General features: G+C 43.2%; 1 protein-coding gene across 15 annotated transcripts in view; it reads left to right on the forward strand.

The window, feature by feature from the left end:
* Nucleotides 1-20516, forward strand: part of CASK (calcium/calmodulin dependent serine protein kinase) — a 508902-nt gene that overhangs the window by 126878 nt on the left and 361508 nt on the right. For all 15 annotated transcript variants that reach the window (XM_073616292.1, XM_073616297.1, XM_073616294.1 and 12 more), the window contains exon 3: nt 2338-2443. In XM_073616292.1, the coding sequence (XP_073472393.1) occupies nt 2338-2443 (106 nt within the window). The remainder of the gene's footprint in view (nt 1-2337; nt 2444-20516) is intronic.

Raw genomic sequence — 20516 nt, forward strand, 5'->3', positions numbered from 1 at the left:
ACATTGTGTAAAAAGGCTGTTTGATCCTGTCTTCTCCGATCCTCCTACCACTGCCCCCAATCCATCTCCAGAGCAGTGGGGCATTTTGCACATGATCAGTTTGGTGTGTTGCTAGAGGGTTTTTTTTTTTTTTGGGGGGGAGGGTGCATGTGGTCAGCACAGGGTCAATCGGCACTGTCCAGACAGAGGGTCAGGGGTTGTACAACCTCATGGGACAGTCAGAGGAGTGCGAAAACTTCTCATATAAGCATTTTTGGGGGACATAGCAGAAGGTGAATAGTACCTGGGAAGGAGGTAGAGCTGCAGGAGTTTGTGGACAGGGATAGAGAGAAGGCAGGGCGAGAACTGAGTTTTATTGGAGGAAGAGGGGGGCATTGATTGCAAACTGCAGTGAGATTTTTGTATAAGAATTGTCATTTTTCCCTTTTGGAGGACACCAGTTCATACCCTTTCTCTTGCTATGTAAAGATTTGGTGCAAATAACATACCCCTGACTAGAAATGAAATCATCAAAGTAGTGTGGCTTAGTGGAAAGATCTCGAGTGTGTTTCTCAAGTGCTAGGTAGCATTTATTTGTCAAGGTTGTATACTATGCATAGTAGCGTTGATACCGATGTACATGTACCCGTGCAAATGCTCCGATACTAAAACTGATACATTTTGGCGATTCCATTGCAACTTGCATTGACTTTTATTAAATGAAGTCGCAGGTCCAAATCGCACCGATCTGCGGCTTTGAAAGTGCGCTAAATAGCACAATTTCAAAGCCACACTGGTGTGAGCCAGGGCTTACAGTTCTACAGCTTTAAAATCATGCTATTTTAAAGCAGCCACAGAAATGTTCTTCATAATTTTAAAGAAACGGTAAGATTTTTTATTAGTCTAAAAAAACAAAAAAAAAACAAACTGTCACATTTCACTAAAAATAGGTATCAGTAATTTGGTATCTGCGAGTACTTTAGAAAAAGTATTGGTACTCTTATTCGGTCTTAAAAAAAGCTGGTATCCATGCATCTCTAATGCATAGTATTGGTAAATAATGGGATAAAACAAGGCATTACCTTTTCTAATATATTTATGTCTGTAAAGCAGGCAGCCCATACAGTAATTGATTTTCTTTTTTTCCACCACGAGTAGAAGGAAAGCAAATCGCTCAATTCCCCCATCAACACAGTCAGCGTGGGGAGGTTTACTCACTTTAACTGAAAATTGCACAGTTGTGTGACGCTGTAACCAAATAAAATTTGCCCTTTTTGCCCCACAAATAGAGCTTTCTTTTGGTGGTGGTATTTGATCACCACTGCTTTTTATTTTTTGCGCTATAAACAAAAAACCACCAACAATTTGGAAAATAACATATTTATTTTTTTTTTACTTTCTGATCTAAAACATATCCACTAAAAAAATCTAATTTCTAAATCAGTTTAGGCCAATATGAATTCTGCTACATATTTTTGGTAATAAGCGTATATTCATTGGTTTGTGCAAAAGTTATAGCAGCTACAAACTATGGGATATATTTATGGCACTTTTATTTATTTTCACTTGTAATGGCGGCGATCAGCGACTTATAGTGGGACACTGATATTGCAGCGGACAAATTGGACACCTAACTGACACTTTTTTGGGAACCAGTGACGCTAATACAGTGATCGGTGATAAAAATATGCACGGTCACTGTACTAATGACATTAGCTGGGAAGGAGTTATCAGGGGCAATCAAAGGGTTAACTGTGTACCTAGCTGGTATTTCAGTGTTGTGGGGGAGGTGCTTTTACAAGAACACAGGATCCATGCCTGTGTTATCCACACAGGATCCATTCCTTCTGTGCTGACAGAACGGCAATCTGCCTTGTTTACAAAACAGACTGCCGTTCTGCCTGTGTACCAAACAATTAGTGGGTGCCGGCGGACATCGTGTCCGCGGGACCCTCTAATAAGCTCCCACTGTGTAGATTCACAGCAGAAGCGAGCTGCTGGTGGCACGCACTCTTACCCGGATGTGCAGGATCGGCAAGTGGGCGGTCACCAATAAAAAAAAAAAATACTGTATATTTTTGTTGAACGTCCAGTACAATTCATACTGTTCAATAGAAGCACAATGTTGCTTGAAATAATTCTTTCAGAAAATAAAAAAAAACTGATTGTATTTGTTTCGTATAATTTTTTTACTAAATAGTTTTAATGTTTGCTATATAATGGCAGTAGCTAATAGCTAAATTTATAGTTTTGCTGTATCTGAATAATAGCATACACACAAGCAGCAAAGTGAGATGCTTTTCTGTAATGCTTACCTTGCATTTCTTTTCAGTAATTGGCTTATTTTTGTATTTACAGATTTGAAGAGAGAGGCCAGCATATGCCACATGCTGAAACATCCACACATTGTAGAGCTATTGGAAACGTACAGCTCCGATGGAATGCTCTATATGGTTTTTGAATTGTAAGTCTTTTTGCTCCTTTTGACTCATTTTAACTGTTTGTTCTTTGGTGTATGTTGGCTTCTGCAATGTAAGCAGACTCGGCTAAAAGTTTATGTTCTGAGCAATAATCATGCCTATAAAATCTAATGTTTCATTATCCCTGCTGCTCCAAATAGGGCTGCCAGAGTTATGTTATCAAATGTGTAAATGTATCTCTGCTATAAAAAAAATATAAAGCTTAATCACTCGGTCTCCTAGCAGTTCATTAGCGCTGAATTGCATAACTGGGAAATATTCCGAGTATATTCACAGAAACTATATATTTGCTGTTGCTTTTAATACTTTGTCGGGGTCAAACAAAGTCTTAACATTTAGGCCTCATGCCCACGGGCGTTTTAAAAAAACAAGCTTCAAAGCTAGTACCAATGCCAGGAAAAAAGCGTCGCTAAAAACTCTCTTTTCCCGCCTTTTGCATTGGCGTCAATGCGCGTTTAGCTGCGTTTCTCTGTCTCTATTCAAAATCAGTGGTTCACTATGGGAGCTCATTGATTTGAATAGAAGTGGCACAAGAAGTCGGATCAAGATGATCCGACCAGCGGTGCGACTTTTGTGTGCTGAGAATCTTGATGGGGAACCCCGCCAAAATTTAGCGTGGCGTTACCCCCCAAGATCCATACCAGACCGTTATGCGAACACGCAGCATGGCACGTCAGAAACGGGGGGGGGGATCTGGGGTTAAAGGGGCTTTCAGATTCCGATGGGCCCACTGCCCGCAGACCCCGACAACCACCGGGCAATGGTTATCGGGAAGAGGCCCTTGTACTCATCAACATGGGGAGGGACAAGGTGCTTTGGGGTGGGGGGGCTCCGAAGCACCAACCCCCCCATGTTGAGGGCATGTGTTGAGGGCATGTGGCCTGGTATGGTCCAGGAGGGGGGGGGGGGTGGGCGTTCGCTCCCCCCCCCCCCCGACCTGTTTGGATAAGGGTCTGGTATGGATCTTGGGGGGGGGGGGGGGGGGGTGTGTGTAACGACCTCAAGCAAATTTTGGCTTGATCCATGGGGAACCATTGATTTTGAATAGAGACAGAGAAACGCTGGACGAGGCTTAATGCTGTGCATACAGTGTTAAGCCTCGTTAAATTGCATTTAACACCTTCTACCAGCGTCTGGCGTTTTTACAGCTCTAGCGCTGGAGCCTCAGAATGAGCTGGTCATGGGTTTTTTTTTTTTGGAGCTTGAAAACACTTATGCCACTTACAGCTCATAAACGCCTTGGTGGGCATGAGGCCATAGGCTAACATGGAGAGGCGTTTTTAAACTGTGAAAAACGCTCCTAAAAAGCAGCTGTAAAAACATCTGTGGGCATGAGGCCTTTGGCCTAATGTACACTGGACGTTAAAATAATGTTATAAAAACGCCAGCAGCTTTGCAGTGAGTTTTTCAAAATTTTTTTACGTTTTTGCAATAGCGTTTTTGAGCGTTTATAGGTGTTTTATCGGCGTTTTTTGACGTTGGAGCATTTTTACAACTGAGAACAGCTGAAAACTCCTCTCAGAGCCCACTTCTTTTTTTTTTTTTTTTTTTTAAGCCAAAAAAGCCCAGCCAAAAACTCCTTAAAGTGGGAGTCCGGCGACCAATCTTTTTTTTTTTTTTTTTTGTAGGTCATTGAGACACTTTGCTAATCCCAAAATAATACTCACAGTTTGGGTGTAATATTTCTGCCTCTGTCTGTTTTCGTACTGAAGAATAACTTTAAAAATATGACTGGCTGTTTCCATCTTGCTTGTGGGCATGTGAAGCCCACAAGCATTGATTTCCTGGATGCGGTAAATGCTGTTCATTCATAGTTTGTTCACAAGCATGATCATTGTTCCCGCACTGAATCTTGGGAAGCCTGACACTGAGCTCCCAGGAGACAGTGCGGCGCCGGGGAAAGGCAATAAACACGCCTACTCCCATGGGAGGAGAGACAGGAAGTGCCACAATAAAGTACAATATAAAGGTAATTACAGCGATAAAAAAAATGTTCGTGCGGCATTTGAACATCTATGCAATTAACTGAAGGGGGTATGATTAAGTTAAAAATTTGAGTGGAACCCCGCTTTAAAAAGGCTGCTCAGAAAACAGCCTATGTGGACACATAGGATAACATGATGGGGGGTTTATTGACTGTAGAAAAAGAAGTCTGAAGCCAAAAACAGCTGCTGTAATAACGTCCAGTGTGCGTGAGGCCTTAGACTTCACCCAAAGGCTTTTTTCTTTATCCTTCTTTCACATGCACCCAATGACCGTTTTTTTTTTTTTTTTGGGTAGCTTTCACTTGCAACTTACAGCTCAACTCCAGCTTTTTTGCTGCCAATATTAATTTATTTAAAAATTGACTTGTAAACACCTTGAATCCTGTAGCTTTTTTGCTACCAATATTAATTTATTTAAACATTCGACTTGTAAATACCTTGAATCCTGTTGTCTACAGGCCGGTCATGTGATGTCATGGGTCCTTTCTCTTCTCAGCTGGAGGGAGTTCCTTATTCCTGTTCACCATACGTTGCTCATATATTAAAGTGGTTGTAAACCCTTATCACCTGAGGATAGTCACTTCACTGGGAAAATAGAAGTTGTATCTGTCTATCTGCATCTGTTCAAAGGGCTGAATGTTTAAAGTTTGTCTGAGAGTTCAGAAAAAAGGGGGCGGAGAACTAAAGTCACACTCTGCAGAGCTCAGTGAGAACCCCCGCCCCCCCCCCCTCCCCTTCACACAGGAACAGAGCAGAGGCTGTCAATCACCTAGAGAATCTCTCCTCGGTCACCAATTTTCTCTTGGTGTCAGGAAAACTTGTCAGAAGTGACTCGTGCTCATAGCGGAGGAACGTAACCGCAGAGAGAAATGACACTTACTGTTCTGGATTGAGACAAGTACACAGACAGGGATTTGCTTTGTTCATATTTCATGTCTGAGGTTTACAACCACTTTAAAGGAGAATAAAACACCAGTTTATTTATTTTTTTAAATAAATTGACCTATAGGAGCTTTACACCTTAATGTGCTAGTATGCATCGCATAAAAGCACAATATGGCAAACTTGCCTGTCAAACTATGCCCTCCAGCAATGCACTGTTAAAGCTCCCGCTGTTCACGTATGTTTCCATCTTCTCCTGGTGTTCTATCTGGGTTTGCTCTGTTCGACCACTTGAATGGGTGGGCTGTGATGACATCACTTCTGCGCATGCACACGGGAGTCACATCGGGCACAGATTGGTGCCGTAAATGTATACTGAGCTGCTCTTGCTTCTGACAGGCAAGGAGAAACATTTTTGACAGAGACCAACAGGGTCTCTTGTTATAAAACCCTACCCGTCAGAAGTTTTTATTTTTTTAATTTTGTTCATTTCCACTTTAAATGTGAATAATAATGTATCCAGTGCTGTAACCCCAGGCCAGCATGATGACCCACATTTTTTTCCCTTAAAGTAATTATCTTTCTGCTACACTTTGACATGAAGGTGTACAGCTGACTTCAATCAGATTATACAACTTTCATGTCGATCTGATAGAAATGAGCATCTTAAATGCTCCCTTATTCTTTTTGTGGTTTTTCGTGTTAAATATTATGGCAGCATCAACCCATAATGCCTTTTAAATCCTAGGGAAGCGGTTTCACCCTTCACCAAAAGGTGGCAGACATAAGCTATCTTAAGTGCCCAGCATCAACCAGGCCCACATAGTCTACTGATTTTCTTATATGGCATACATGTTTTTCTCCTGTTTCTTTTAATTGCTGCATAAATACAGAACAAATTAGCTGATTTAAAGAGTAAAAATTTGCTTTTAGTAATCTTGCTCTGTTAGTAATCTACATTAAATAATGTAACTAAAGGTTATTTAATACTTCAAACACTTCACTTTAGGTTTGCTACTGAAAAGATCAAAATTAATTCTGGTCGAGAGGAAAATCTTGGTGAGGGAAAAAAAAATTACTTTCCTGTTGTGATCATGCTTCCACCCATCTAAGAGTTGCTGTAGGCAGTAGCGTTCAAACCAATATAGTTTTTTCGGTGCCGATACAATACTGATATTTCGGCCACCTCTCCTGACTATTTTTTTTTGTTTTTGTTTTTATCACTGTTATTGCTGTCACAAGCAATGTAAACATCCCTTGTGACAGTAGTAGGCATGTGAGAGGTACTCTTTATGGAGAGATCGGGGGACCCCAAACCCCTCCTCTGCACTTCAAAGTATTCAAAGCGTCAAGATCTGCGTTTTTGAATACTTTATATTTTTTTTAAACTGGCGCCTTTTAAGATGCCAGTAATGTAGGAAGTGATGTCATGACATTGCTTCCGGAATTCTAGATCTGAGACCCGAATGAAGCATCCGCTTTAGTGTTTTTCCGCGTTTGCGTTCTTTATTACTTCAATGGGTCAAAAGCGTCAAACGCTGGTGAGCCACGTTTTTGAGTGTTTACCAGCGTTTATCAGCGTTTTTCCAGCTGAAAACAGCTGAAAAACTCCTCTCAGAGCCCACTAGTTTTTTTATTTTTTTTTATTTATTTTTTTTAAAGCCAAAAAGCACGCCAGCCAAAAACTGCTGATAACAGCCTATGTGTGCACATAGGATAACATGATGGGGGGTTTATTGTCTGTAGAAAAAAACGTCTGAAGCCAAAAACAGCTGCTGTGAAAACGTCCAGTGTGCATGAGGCCTGTAACCTGTAGCATGCTCCTGAAGGTGAACTTAGCCTTTTAGCTGGCCATACTCTAGTAGAACCTTTGTGCCAAAATTCTCATTAGTAAATTTGATGACTTAAAGTGTTACTAAACACACAACAGTAAAATCAGTTTGTATATTCAGTAAAGCGTGCTTGTTATACTCGCTGTGGAACCTAAGGTGTTACCTCTGCATTATAAAAAGGCTGTTTGATCCTTTCTTCTCTGATCCTCCTCTTCTTCCACCGACTCCTGATAAGAGTTTTATGGAGTCAGGCTGCACATGCTCAGTTTTTTATGTGTACTGCTAGAGAAGTTTTTATTTTCTTTGGCCTTCTGCTTAGCACATGCATCCTCCAATCAGCACTGTCCAGATAGAGGGTCAGAGGTCTTGCAGTCTCATAGCCAGTCACAAAATTCCTTCTACAAGCTTTAACCAGTACTTGGCTGGACACTGATAGAAGTCACAAGACTGCTCTAACTGCTCTAAAAAGGTATTTAGCGGTTTATATTTACTAGAATAATTGCATTTCCAGGTTTTGTGTACTGTGGGAGACCAGATATATATGATGTTTATGAATGCAGGGTCCTGGGTTTAGTAACACTTTAACAAAAGTACTTCAAAAAAAGTTTGCTTTTAACATTGTTTTGGAGTGAATGGATCTTAATGAAAGAGAACATTTGCTGTTATAGTTTGTTCAAGAGCATTTTCCATTCTTCTCTTTCACATTTTCTCATCATTACGGACAAAAACTAACAACTAATTGACTGCACTAGCAAAACAAAAATCAAAAGTACATTCTTAAAATGAACATTTTTTAGGAAAGGAAATTCTACTAGTGTATGTGGGGGGCTTAAGTATCACTACCAGGTCACCCCGTGTGTTCGCAGCAACTTCACATTTACAGACCATGGTATTGGGCCTTACTGAGTGGGAACGGCACAGACACTGTTTTCCTGAATCCCTCCTCCAGACGCAAGCTTGTAATACCACTGCAGCCAGACAGTTTGGCAGGAATCTTTAATTGAATAGACATTAAAGCCTTGAAAAGGTCATCTATTAACACGGGGATGACAATTTCAGAAAATGCACTAGTCTAGCTGCATTTGCTAAATGGCTGCAGTTCGGTTTTAACAAGACAAGTGATTTGAGGCTGAACTTTGGCTTTTTAATATTCGTGTTGTAGGTAACTGTCTGCCTTCCTGTGTTTTATGTTTGAATGCAGTATCTGCATGTGTCAGTGCAGCCCCATGAAAGGGAATTGCTGTGCTTATAAAGTAATCTCTTATGCTTCAGTCGTCTTAGGTCAAAAGAACATGGCAGTAGTACACTGGTCTGTGTAATATTTATTAAGAAAAGTTTTCAGACACAAATCAATTTAAAGTAAATTATTCCTTAACCTAGGCAATCTTGTTACTTGATACCGTTAATGTTTAACTCAAATATATATTCCGAAATGGCTGTCAGCACCATGCTACATGAATTGTGGGGGCACCACCCTTACCAGTTGTGTATGTCAGTAGTTAAATGGAGAAAAGAAAAACTATTAAAGAGGCGGAAGTGCCGTGGGGAAAAAAAAGAAGGCAATAACAATAGAGGTTAACTGGGGTTGGGCTTTTTTGAAGTATCCTTCACTCTATAAAATCAGGTAAGGCTCAGTTATCTTATTAGAGTCGATCAGTATAAAATGGATAACTAACAGGTGTTATATTAGAAAATCATTACAGGGAATGCATCAAGTTTGGCCTATGTTCACAATGGTGCGTGGAAAACACTGCATGTGATTCGCACAAGAATCACACCGCATTCCTGTGCACATGTATGGCTTAAATTTCATTGCATCTGCACCAAAATGGTGCAGGACCCTTTTTCATCCCCGCACCTGAATTGCATTGCATGGGTGTTCACACCCATGCGATGTGATTCTGGTAATCACACTGCATTTTGCGTTCTGTTTCGGGGTGTCGTTAATCTAACTTAGACATGCACAGCAGATTGCATAGACAGTGTGCGATTGCCAAGCAGTGGCCCCCCCATCAGGATACACTGATCAGCAGCAGAATCCACTGATCAACGTCTCCATGGGAACGGCCGTACATGAATTGAAATTCAGTCCATGTATGGGCAGCTTGAACCGGGGTTTTAATGGACAAAAAAATCAGCCAGTTTAGCAGGAACCAGCTGACTTTCAATCCATGTGTACTGCTGACTGTTCAACAGAAGCTTGTCGAATGACCAGTGTGACAGACCTAGCCAGGACAGAGGCTTTTGGAGAGGACTGAATGCAGGCCTCTTGCCTTTCGACTATGGGCCCCGGATTTTAAGGGAACAATACTCTGTGTGGTGTATGCCTGGGGACCCTGAACTAATGTTACTTTGGATTCAAGTCCACATCCCCCCAAAACACACAGACTCTGGGGACCCTGGATATGCCATTGTGATGGGAGTCACTAATAGGGGCACAAGGTGAATGAGAACCCCACTATGATCTGTGCTAGTCAGACTCAGTGCTGTATATATGTATATATAATGTGCGCTGTCTCATTGTGTTGTGTACTATTTGCTGTGCTAGTTTGGGGTGGGGCTGTATTCCACTGTTCTATTGTGTTTGCCTTGGATCACAGTATGTGTATTTCTATGGAGGGAGGGGGGATTCCTCCAGCAGCTCTCCTTGCTAATAAGACTGTGTGCTGATGAGACATTGGACACACCTGACCTGTGTCCATTGTCATTGGACAGTTTGGCCTGCCTGGTTTTCTAAGGGTGTGGGGGGGGGGGTTGAAGTGGGATCTATGTAAAATGTTTTTGAAAAGATTCATTCCTGCTTGACCCTCAAGACAGATCATCTTGTCTCGTATTTAGGGGGAGAATTATTCGTATGGGTTTCTTGTTCGGCTGATTGAAGTGTCCGGTAGCTGCCTTTGTGTTTGGGTATGGAATGTCCTAACCGACTTTAACCCCTTTCATACTCTGGGTGTCGTTACAACCAGATTCTGTCGAACAGTCATACAGGCAAATCAGCCAGCCAGTGGCTGCAGTGCTGATCCGTGTATTCCGATGGGAAGGGGGTAGGTGGGGGGATTTAATAGCTCAGCGGGAGATGCAGGGATCTATCAGGGTGTTTTTTTTTTTTTCGGTCGGTTCTTTTCAAATGGCGGATTGAATGGAAAAAAGTGAACTGTATACCATGCTTTACCTACAGTTTCTCTGGAAGAGGTCGTGTCTGTGAAAATGCTACTGGCTACTCCTAATGACCCCCTGATATTAACCTTTCCGGTGATCTCCCTGTATGTATGGCATAGTTCGGTAATTAGTACACTTTTATGCCATACATTATCAAGTATGGAATATAAAAAGACACTACACACCAAAATGAGTGACCTACAAATTTATTGAGCAATGGGCTCAAGATCAACAGCATAAATGCCCTAATTATCCTCATATAATCCTAACAACCACCTAAGTCCCCTTATTAACCCCTCCAAGACTAGAACCATGGAACACCCTTACAAAAAGGGAAGGATACAGTCCCAAAGCGGAGCTGAGCCCACCCTCCCAGGGGACCACCCTTTTTGTAAGGGTGGTCCATGGTCCCAGGGGGGTGTGATCCTCTTCTGGGGTCCATTAGCAGCGCTCGTGGCACCTTCTCTTCTTGAGTGCCCGTCTCCTTCGGGACACCCCGTGCGGGCATGCTCCCTTGTCCTGCTGCTGTGTCTATTGACACAGACAGCAGCACTCAGCCCCGCCACCCGCATCATTGGATTTGATTGACAGCAACTGGAGCCAATGCTGTGCTGCTATCTATCCAGTTGGTACATGAGACACCGGCTAGAGCTGATGTACTCGTCCCTGGGGCGAGAGAACGGTCTCAGGTAAGTAAAATGGGGGGGGTCTGGGGGGGGCTGCTGCATGACAGAAGGTTTTTCACCTTATTGCATAGGAATGCATTAAGGTGAAAAAACACAAGGGTTTACAGCCCCTTTAAGCAAGAGTGACGTTCCTCTTTAAACCTACAAACAAAAATACATTACCAGACATAGAGGATAGAAGTAGATGCCTCTTTACTGCAGTTTACGCTAAAGTATAGCCAGCAACATTCTCAGATTTCTGGCTTAGTACCAGATTGTGCCTTAAACATTTTCTTCAGTTGAATATTCATCAGTTAAACAGTACATTCTTTATTTATACCCTACTATCCTCCAAGGCATTGGGGTTGATTTTCTGAAGGTAAATAGACTGTGCACTTTGCAAAGGGCTCTGTGCAAAAGTAGTTTCTCCAGAGCTTGGTAAATGAGGTAAAGCTTCACTTTAAAAAAAAATACCCAATCACGTGCAAGGAAAATTAAAAAAAAAATGAATTTTTGTTTGCACGTGATTGTATGATGGAAGTCAGCAGAGCTTTTGCTCATTTACTGAGCTCTGGTACTGCACTCTGCCTTTAGTAAATCAACCCCAAAATCTTCAGTAATTAGAATAGGTGCCCTGAATCTGAACCTGTCCCTGGAAACAATTTTTAAAACTATTGTCAATTATGCATGCAAGAGGAGTTTATATAAAATCTCCTGTTAAAAGAAACAAAAAGAAGTATACAATACCAGATGAACACAAGTGTACATAAAACAGAAGTGTGGGTTTACAAAAAAAAACAGACATATATGCTCACTGGGGAGGAGCCGAACACCCCCTGGTTCGGTTCGCAGCAGAACATGCGAACATGCAAAAAGTTTGTGCGAACACTGTTAGTCTATAGGACACGAACGTGAAAAATCAAAAGTGCTAATTTTAAAGGCTTACACGTAAGTTATTGCCATAAAAAGTTTTTGGGGACCCGGGTCCTGCCCCGGGGGACATGTATCAATGCAAAAAAAGTTTTAAAAACGGACGTTTTTTCGGGAGCAGTGATTTTATTAATGCTTAAAGTGAAACAATGAAAATGAAATATTTCTTTAAATATTGTGCCTGGGGGGTGTCTATAGTATGCCTGTAAAGTGGCGCAGTTTTCCCGTGTTTTGAACAATACCACAGCAATATGACATTTCTAAAGGGAAAAAAAGTCATTCAAAACTGCTTGCGGCTGTAATGAATTGTCGGGTCCTGGCAATATAGATGAAAATCATTGAGAAAAATGGCATAGGTTCCCCCCAGCCCATTACCAGGCCCTTTGGGTCTGGTATAGATATTAAGGGGTAGTATATCAAAAATTGTAATTAATTGTAATTACATGCCCCTGTTTAACAGGGGCAGAAAAATTGGGCCTTAGGCAGCTGTGGTGGTGCCCTAAACCAAAAATATTGTTGGAAGCTAGCATCATCAGGATTGAGGAGGAATAGGATAGTCACTCAGCATAGGCAGTCTTCAAGGCCCACATCCATAGCAAATTCAATCAGTTACATAAACATCAGGTGCTGATCCAAGACTGATTTATTTTTATGAATGTGACCCTATCAACTGAGTCTGTGGACAGGCGCACTCTGTGATCCGATGCTCTGCTGGAAAGGTCTCCAAATCTGCTGTTGCCCCTAGATATTCCTGCACCATGTCATGCAGACGCTGGCGATGGTTGCTTGAACCGACCAGACCTTGGTGCTGAGGACTGAAAAATTGTCTAAAGGCATCGGTCAGCTGTCCACCTTCTCCACCGCTCTTCCTCTGACTGAACGAAGCCTCAGCAACATGTTGTCCAGCACCAGGAGATTGTAACCTCCCAGGGTCTGGAAATGCATTGCACAAACCTTTCTTCAAGGCCTCCTGAAGATGTTTCATCCTCTGCTCCTTCTGTGAAGGCAGGATGAGTTCTGCAACCTTTTCCTTGTAACGTGGATCAAGAAGGTTTGCCAGCCAGAAATGATCCCTCTCCTTGATACCACAAATCCTAGTGTCCTTTTGCAGGCTTTGCAGAATCAGGGAGGCCATGCAGCGTAAGTTTGCAGAGGCATTCGATTCTGAGTCCTCTGGGTCACTAAGGATCACATGATCCGTAACAACCTCCTCCCAGCCATGTACAACTCCTTGGGTTTCTGGGGACTGAAAACCATCCCTTGAAGACTGCTGCTGAGTGTTATCCTCCACGTCTATGCTGACACAATCCTCCTCCTCCTCTTCTTCCTGTGTGTTTGGCAGGCCGGCAGGAATACTATCTGGATAAAGGGGGGTCTTGAGAGGTAAGGAAGTCCTCCTCTTCCTCCCGCTGTTCTGCCTCAAGTGCCCTGTCCTTTATTTCAGAAAACGTTTGCTCCAACAGGAAGACAAGAGGGACAGTATCACTGATGCATGCATTGTCGCTGCTCACCATCCTCGTGGCCTCCTCAAATGGTGACAGGACAGTGCATGCATCTTTGATCAGTAGCCACTGGCGTGGAGAAAAGAAGCCAAGCTCCACTGACCCTGTCCTTGTGCCATACTCACGCAGGTACTCATTGATGGCCCTCTGCTGCGTGTGCAGCCGCTCCAGCATTGCCAACATTGAGTTCCACCTGGTGGGCATGTTACAAATGAGGCGGTTGGTGGGCAGGTTGCATTCCCTTTGAATGCCAGCCAGCCAGGCACTGGCATTGTATGACTGGCGGAAATGACCACAGACTTTTCTGGCCTGCCTCAGGAGATCCTGCCTGGGTACCTGTTTGGAACGTGGAGAGAAGGTTGGTGCCATTGTCGCATACAACCATTCCTGGCTGAAGCTGGCGTGGCGTGAACCACCTCTGAGCCTGCCCCTGCAGAGCTGACAGAATCTCTGCCCCAGTGTGGCTCCTGTCCCCTAAGCATACCAACTCAAGCACCACTTGGCATCTTTTTGCCTGAGTGCTTGCGTAGCCCCTTGAACGCTTATGGAGCACCGCTGGTTCAGAGGACAAATCTGCAGAAGAGGCCAGAGGAAGAAGAGGAGGGGGGTGGAGGAAAGAGCTGTGGCATAATCGCCACTAGCATTTTAGAGGCATGGTTGCGGAACAAGCTCCAACGATACTGAACCCTGTCCTGCATCCTTCCCAGCTGCCAGCAGAGTTACCCAGTGCACCGTGAAGGAAAGGTAACATCATGCCTGCTAGACCATGAGTCAGTGGTAATATGCACCTTACTGCTGACCGCCCTGTCCAACGAGGCCAAAACATTGCCTTCCACATGCCGGTAGAGAGCCGTAACGGCCTTCCGTGAAAAGAAATGACATTTTGGAACCTGCCACTGAGGTACAGCACATTCCAGAAATTCACGAAAGGGGGCAGAGTCTACCAGCTGAAAAGGCAGCAGTTGCAGTGCTAGCAATTTGGCCAAGCTAGCATTCTGACGCTGAGCATGTGGATGGATGGGACCGAATTTCTTTTTACGGTTTAGCAACTGGTGTAGGGAAATTTGTCTGCTAAAATCAGATTGTGGTGTACTGACACCTATTGCTATACGTTCATTCCTCTTAGTGCAGGTTTTTGAGAGGACTGGAGGTATAGTGGGGTTGGAGATCCCAGATGAGGAGCAAGGAGAAGTCCGCCTTTTTCTTTGGGTCTTTCAAGTGCTGTTGCCAACGGACTGCATGGGAGGTCATCATATGTCTGGTCAAGCATGTAGTGCCCAAGCGGCTGTTGTTCTGGCCATGCTTGATCCGCTTCAGACATAGGTTGCAAACAGCAATGGTGCGATCTGCTGCACACGTGTCAAAAAAGGCCCACACCAAGGAACTTTTTAAAGTCAGCGGGGAGTCAGCAGTGCCCTGCACCTGCGGAACTCTGCGGTGTGATGCAGTATTGTGGCTGCCCTTAAGCTGCACCTATAGGACATCCTGCCTCGTTGCAGTTGTGCGTCCGCCTCCTCTTCCTCTCTTCTATCAGGCACAGAAGTAGAGTCAGTGACCTCTTCATCCCCTCCCTCCTCGTCACTGGAGCAAACTTGGCAGTATGCTGCAGCTGGGGGAACATGACTACCAGTTTCTTGTCCTTCTTGGGCACCCCCTCTCTAGGCTCGTGTTACTCCATTCCTCAACCTGGGAACCAACATCGGAGTCTTCAAATCCCTGCACATCCTCCAGCAGCATGTACCCGACACTGTGGTCGAATAGTTCGGGGGACTCCTCCGTGCATGATGGTGGGGCTACAAAAGGAGTGACTGTGGACAAGGAGCCGGTGGATAGGCGACTTTGGCAGCTGCATTGGAAGGTAAACTACTCTGAGTCAGTGTGACAGAGGATGAGGACGGCTTTGTAATCCACTCCACCAACTCTTCTGCATGTTCTGGCTCAATTAACACGGCCAGCAGAAGAAAAATAGGACAAGTGTGCCTCACGGCCACCTGCAGAGGATGCACCATGTCCACAACCAGCACTGTTGACTGTAGACACAGAGGCTGCTTGCCCTCTTTTAGTGGCCTCTCCTTGGTGGCCTTCCGGACATGATGTATATTTTGTTTTGCAACACCACGCTACACTGTATTGTGTACACCACCAGAAGTGTAGTAGCAACTGCACTATGGCTGCACTGTATTGTGTACTGTGTACACCACTAGCAACTGTACTGTACTGCGTACACCACCAGAAGTGTAGTAGCAACTGCACTACGGCTGCACTGCATTGTGTAATGTGTACACCACCAGAAGTGTAGTAGCAACTGCACTGTATTGTGTAACGTGTACAACACCAGAAGTGTAGTAGAAACAGACAGCACACCACGGAATGCACTGTAGATATAGGCTACACTGGATGCAGAGTGTGTGTGTGTGTGTGTGTGTGTGTGTGTGTGTGTGTGTGTATGTATATATGTATATGTGTATATATATATATATATATATATATATATATATATATATATATATATATATATATATATATATATATATATATATATGTGTGTATGTGTATATATATATATATATATCACACACACTGCCACTAACTGAATAACCTGCCTGCTTAATCTAAATCGAGCTACAGCATCTCTCCGTCCACAACAACACTACACAGGGCCGCCGTGTAGAGGGCGCTGGGATTGGCCAAAGCATGCAGGTCAGGTGCATGCTTTGGCCAATCATCATATAGCAGTGCACTGCGATCTCGCAGTGCATTATGGGGCGTTCAAATTTGCCGCGAACGCACCATAATGTTCGTTCTTCAGCGAACGGGCGAACTCCCTATGTTTGAGTCGAACTTATGTTCGACCTGAACATCAAGCAAACTCCTAATGCTCACCTAGATGGCTGCAGCATTAATCTGGTCTGCAGCTTGCCTCGACGACTCTTTTAACCACTTCAATACAGGACACGTCCTGCCCAGGTCAATTTTCAGCTTTCAGCACTGTCGCACTTTAAACTACAATTGCACGATCATGCTACACTGCACACTGCAGAGCCTGGACCAGCTCTGTGACATCAGCTGACAATGGGCTTCAGCTCTGTGTCAGCTGAATGTGCGACACAAGAGTGCAGCACTAATTGCACTTCTGTGATTTCCAGGAGAAGTATGACCAAAAAAGCTTTGGCTCTACTTCTTCTTTGGCTGTGTGAGTGATCTTTGAGTAGTGCCACAGAATCGCTCACACTCCAGCCTTGGTGACCAAACTTTTGGCATCATTAAAGTGTGTGTTTAGGCTATTTTCTTTCAGGCTTGAATAGGGCAGTGAGGGGTTAGAATCCCTATCAAGTTGTCATTCTGGTTTGTGTCCCCATCTGCTAGATTAACCCTTTATATTTGCCTAATGACCAATGGCCGCAGAAAAAGTGATAAAGTCCAACACTTTAGAGTTTTCTTGTTCAAGTGAAAACTGTTTGTGGAAATTCCCTTCATTTTGGAGAGAGTTCCACTCTTCCTGTTGTACCTCCAAGACTGGAAGTAAAATGAAATCTCCCTGACAGCAAAAAATAAACTGTCGGAGCATTTAAGCCGTTTCTACTCTATCCAAAACAAAAACACTTTGGTCTACAATCACCTTGTGTCTGTGGTGTAAGTCTGCAGTGAAAGAGTTGGGGACATTCCAAACAGTTTCTCTCCTCCGCAAACAAAAAAACATAGTTGTAAAGAGCCTCAAATATGCATAGAAACATAAACCGATGGCAGTGCCTTATATAATACAAAGAGATAAACGCTAGGAAAACTGTTATACTCACCACCAACCATATGTTTAAAAAAAAAAAAGTTAGAGTAATGCCGCGTACACACGACCGGACTTTACGGCAGACTTTGCCCGGCGGACTTTTCGAAGGACTTTACAACGAAATCCCATCCGCCGGGCAAAGTCTGCTGTAAAGTCCGCTCGTGTGTACGCGGCATTACTCCACTTTTGTTGAGGGAAAAAAAATTCCCCTCTGGGTGATCTATGTGCATTACAAGGGTTTTACAAACTTTGTTACAGATTCCTACCTTTTTGTTATTATGAAGAAATCACCATTTATGGCCCCTTTCACACATGCGGACCGTTAGTTTCATCAGTTCAGTCACATTTTTTTTCAAAGAAAAAACGCGTGAAGTTTTACATCCACCAGCTTAGAGTCCTAATCCACTTGAGTCCCAGAGCCATTTTTCATGCAATAACGGAAAATTTGTCCCTTTTTTACATCCGTTTTTCGTCCAATCCGTTTTGTTTTTTTAACGGAAGAAAAATAGGGCTTTGATCCGTTCCAAAAAACAGATATTGACGGAAGCGGCTGTTAACTGATGTAAATGGATGATCATCCATTCACAACGTTTTTTTTTTTTTAATGGAGATGCATTGATGTCCGTTTTTCATCCTTCAACGGATGGATGAAAAACAGACTATCTGTGTCCATGTGGTAAGTGAATTTATTGCGAGTGGTTTTGTAACTATCAACCAGCTGCTGCACCTGCAGGGCTCTGAGGAGAATTGTTGGGTCTGCATCCCTTCAGGCTGGGTTCACACTATTGCGAAACCCGCATCCAATTCGCATAGCAGGAGATTGTGACCGGCTGTCTATGGAGCCAGTTCACACATCTCTGGTGCGAATTGGAGTCCTGTGCGTCTTTTTGTCCTTTTTCTTGTGCAATTCGGGCTGAAATCGGACCTGAAATGGTGAATGGAGAGGCTTCTGCTGTGATCGGCTGCGATCTCTAGTGTGAACCCAGCCTTAGACATGATTTCCTATTGGAAGTATCTCACCAAAAATTGCATTTTTGTTGGAGGGGATGCCTGAATCTGACTTGTATCTTAGTGCACACTTATGGGAAAATTGTTGAGCCAATCACACAAGCAGGAAATGTGTACAGAACACCTCCAGGTAGCCATATTGCATTGCACTTTACAGAAAATTACACCGCTGCAGATTGAAAAGGATAGATCATTTTTAATATTCAGTTACAATATGACTTGAGTTGCAATTGTATATGCTATATCTTTTTTTTTTTTGCTATTTCTTTTCCCCATGAAAGTGGAGTTGCCCTTTAAATGTTTTAGATTGCTGTGCAAAAACTATGCTAGCTATGAAACTACAGACCAGTGCATTGTGCTACAGAGACCGGTGTGAGTAGGTACCTGCAAACTCTAAACACCCACTCTCCCAAAAAAAATAAAAAATTCCAAATATACCAGAGGAAGGTGGAGGAGTAGCATAACTTCCCCTTTTGGGTGAAGTTCTGCTTTAATATAACTTTTGAGGAGCACAGCTAACCTCTGAGCACTTCTTGTTTGGACTGTGCATAAAGAGAGTATTAAAGTGGTTGTAAACTCTGCAAAAAAAAAAACAAAAAAAAAACTGCAAGACAAAGGCATATTGAGCTAGTATGTATCGCATACTTGCTCATTATGAAATTCTTACCTTAGAACGATGCTGTTGCATCGGTCCCTGTACACCAATATGACAGGTTTGCGGGCTCCGGTGCTGTGATTGGCTGGAGCTGCGATGACATCACTCCTGGTCATGGCACAGCAGCTGAAGAAATGGCACTTACAAGCTCTTTCTTTAGTGCGAATGAACTGATGACATCGGCACATGCGTATACAGTGAATATCACCTAAACTGCAAGTTTAGGAGAAATTCACTGTACCTACAGGTAAGCCTTATTATAGGTGGCATGACTGCACCCCTGCCTGGTGTAAGGTGCTCATTGACGTCACATCCTGGTGTGTTCATCCACATAATGTCCACAGGGATTAATCCTCAGAGTAGTTAAAAACTTGTTTTGACCCTACCTCTGAGGAAAGTGGCACTGCAACATTGGGCTAATCTTCCCTTTTGCAGTAGGAGTAAACATAAATGTTCAGCCTAGTAAATCATTCTGTTATGTGGGCAGTGAAGTCAACATGCGTGTCGCACTTAAAAAACGAACTTTTTTTTTTTTTTTGTTATATTCGTGTCACGTGCCTTCCTAGCTTTTGAAATCTTCCACGTCGTCACTCACTGAATACCTGTATACTATACTACTATATACTATACTACTATAGGAGACACAAATCTTTTGGAATGTCTTTTTAAATCTAGTTTTTCAAATGTGTAAATCCCAAGGGTTTTTTAGGTTTCTAAACGGTATTCAGAAAGTGTTGTAACAAACGCTGCAAAGCCCCATGGACACTCAGCCCCACTGCTGGCAGCCTGTCAAACTCTTAGGCTGGCCATAGATGGATTGTTTGTATTTTCATTCAGCCAGCGGGCTGAACCAAAAGAAAAAAACTAGTGGGTTCCTCCACCAACACAATCCTGGTGGACAGAGGAATCCTAGGCTGAATACACATAGTAGGTGAGGTTGAAAAAAGACACAAGTCCATCAAGTCCAACCTATGTGTGTGATTGATTATACAGTATCTCACAAAAGTGAGTACACCCCTCACATTTTACATTTTTGTCTGTTCATGTGACAACACTAAAGAAATTACACTTTGCTACAGTGTAAAGTAGTGAGTGTACAGTTTGTATAACAGTGTAAATTTGCTCTCCCCTCAACATAATTCAACACACAGCCATTAATGTCTAAACCGCTGGCAACAAAAGTGAGTACACCCCTAAGTGAAAATGTCCAAATTGGGCCCAATTAGCCATTTTCCCTCCCCAGTATCATGTGACTCGTTAGTGTTGCAAGGTCTCAGGTATGAATGGGGAGCAGGTGTGTTAAATTTGGTGTTATCGCTCTCATGCTGGTCACTGGAGGTTAAACATGGCACCTCATGGCAAAGAACTCTCTGAGGATATTAAAAATAAGAATTGTTGCTCTACATAAAGATGGCCTAGGCTATAAGAAGATTGCCAAGACCCTGAAACTGAGCTGCAGCATGGTGGCCAAGACCATACAGCTGTTTAACAGGACAGGTTCCGCTCAGAACAGGCATCGCCATGGTCGACCAAAGAAGTTGAGTGCACGTGCTCAGCGTCATATCCAGAGGTTGTCTTTGGGAAATAGACATATGAGTGCTGTCAGCATTGCTGCAGAGGTTGAAGGGGTGGGGAGTCAGCCTGTCAGTGCTCAG

This window comes from Aquarana catesbeiana, linkage group LG02, assembly GCF_042186555.1.
Source record: "Aquarana catesbeiana isolate 2022-GZ linkage group LG02, ASM4218655v1, whole genome shotgun sequence".
NCBI lineage: Eukaryota > Metazoa > Chordata > Amphibia > Anura > Ranidae > Aquarana > Aquarana catesbeiana.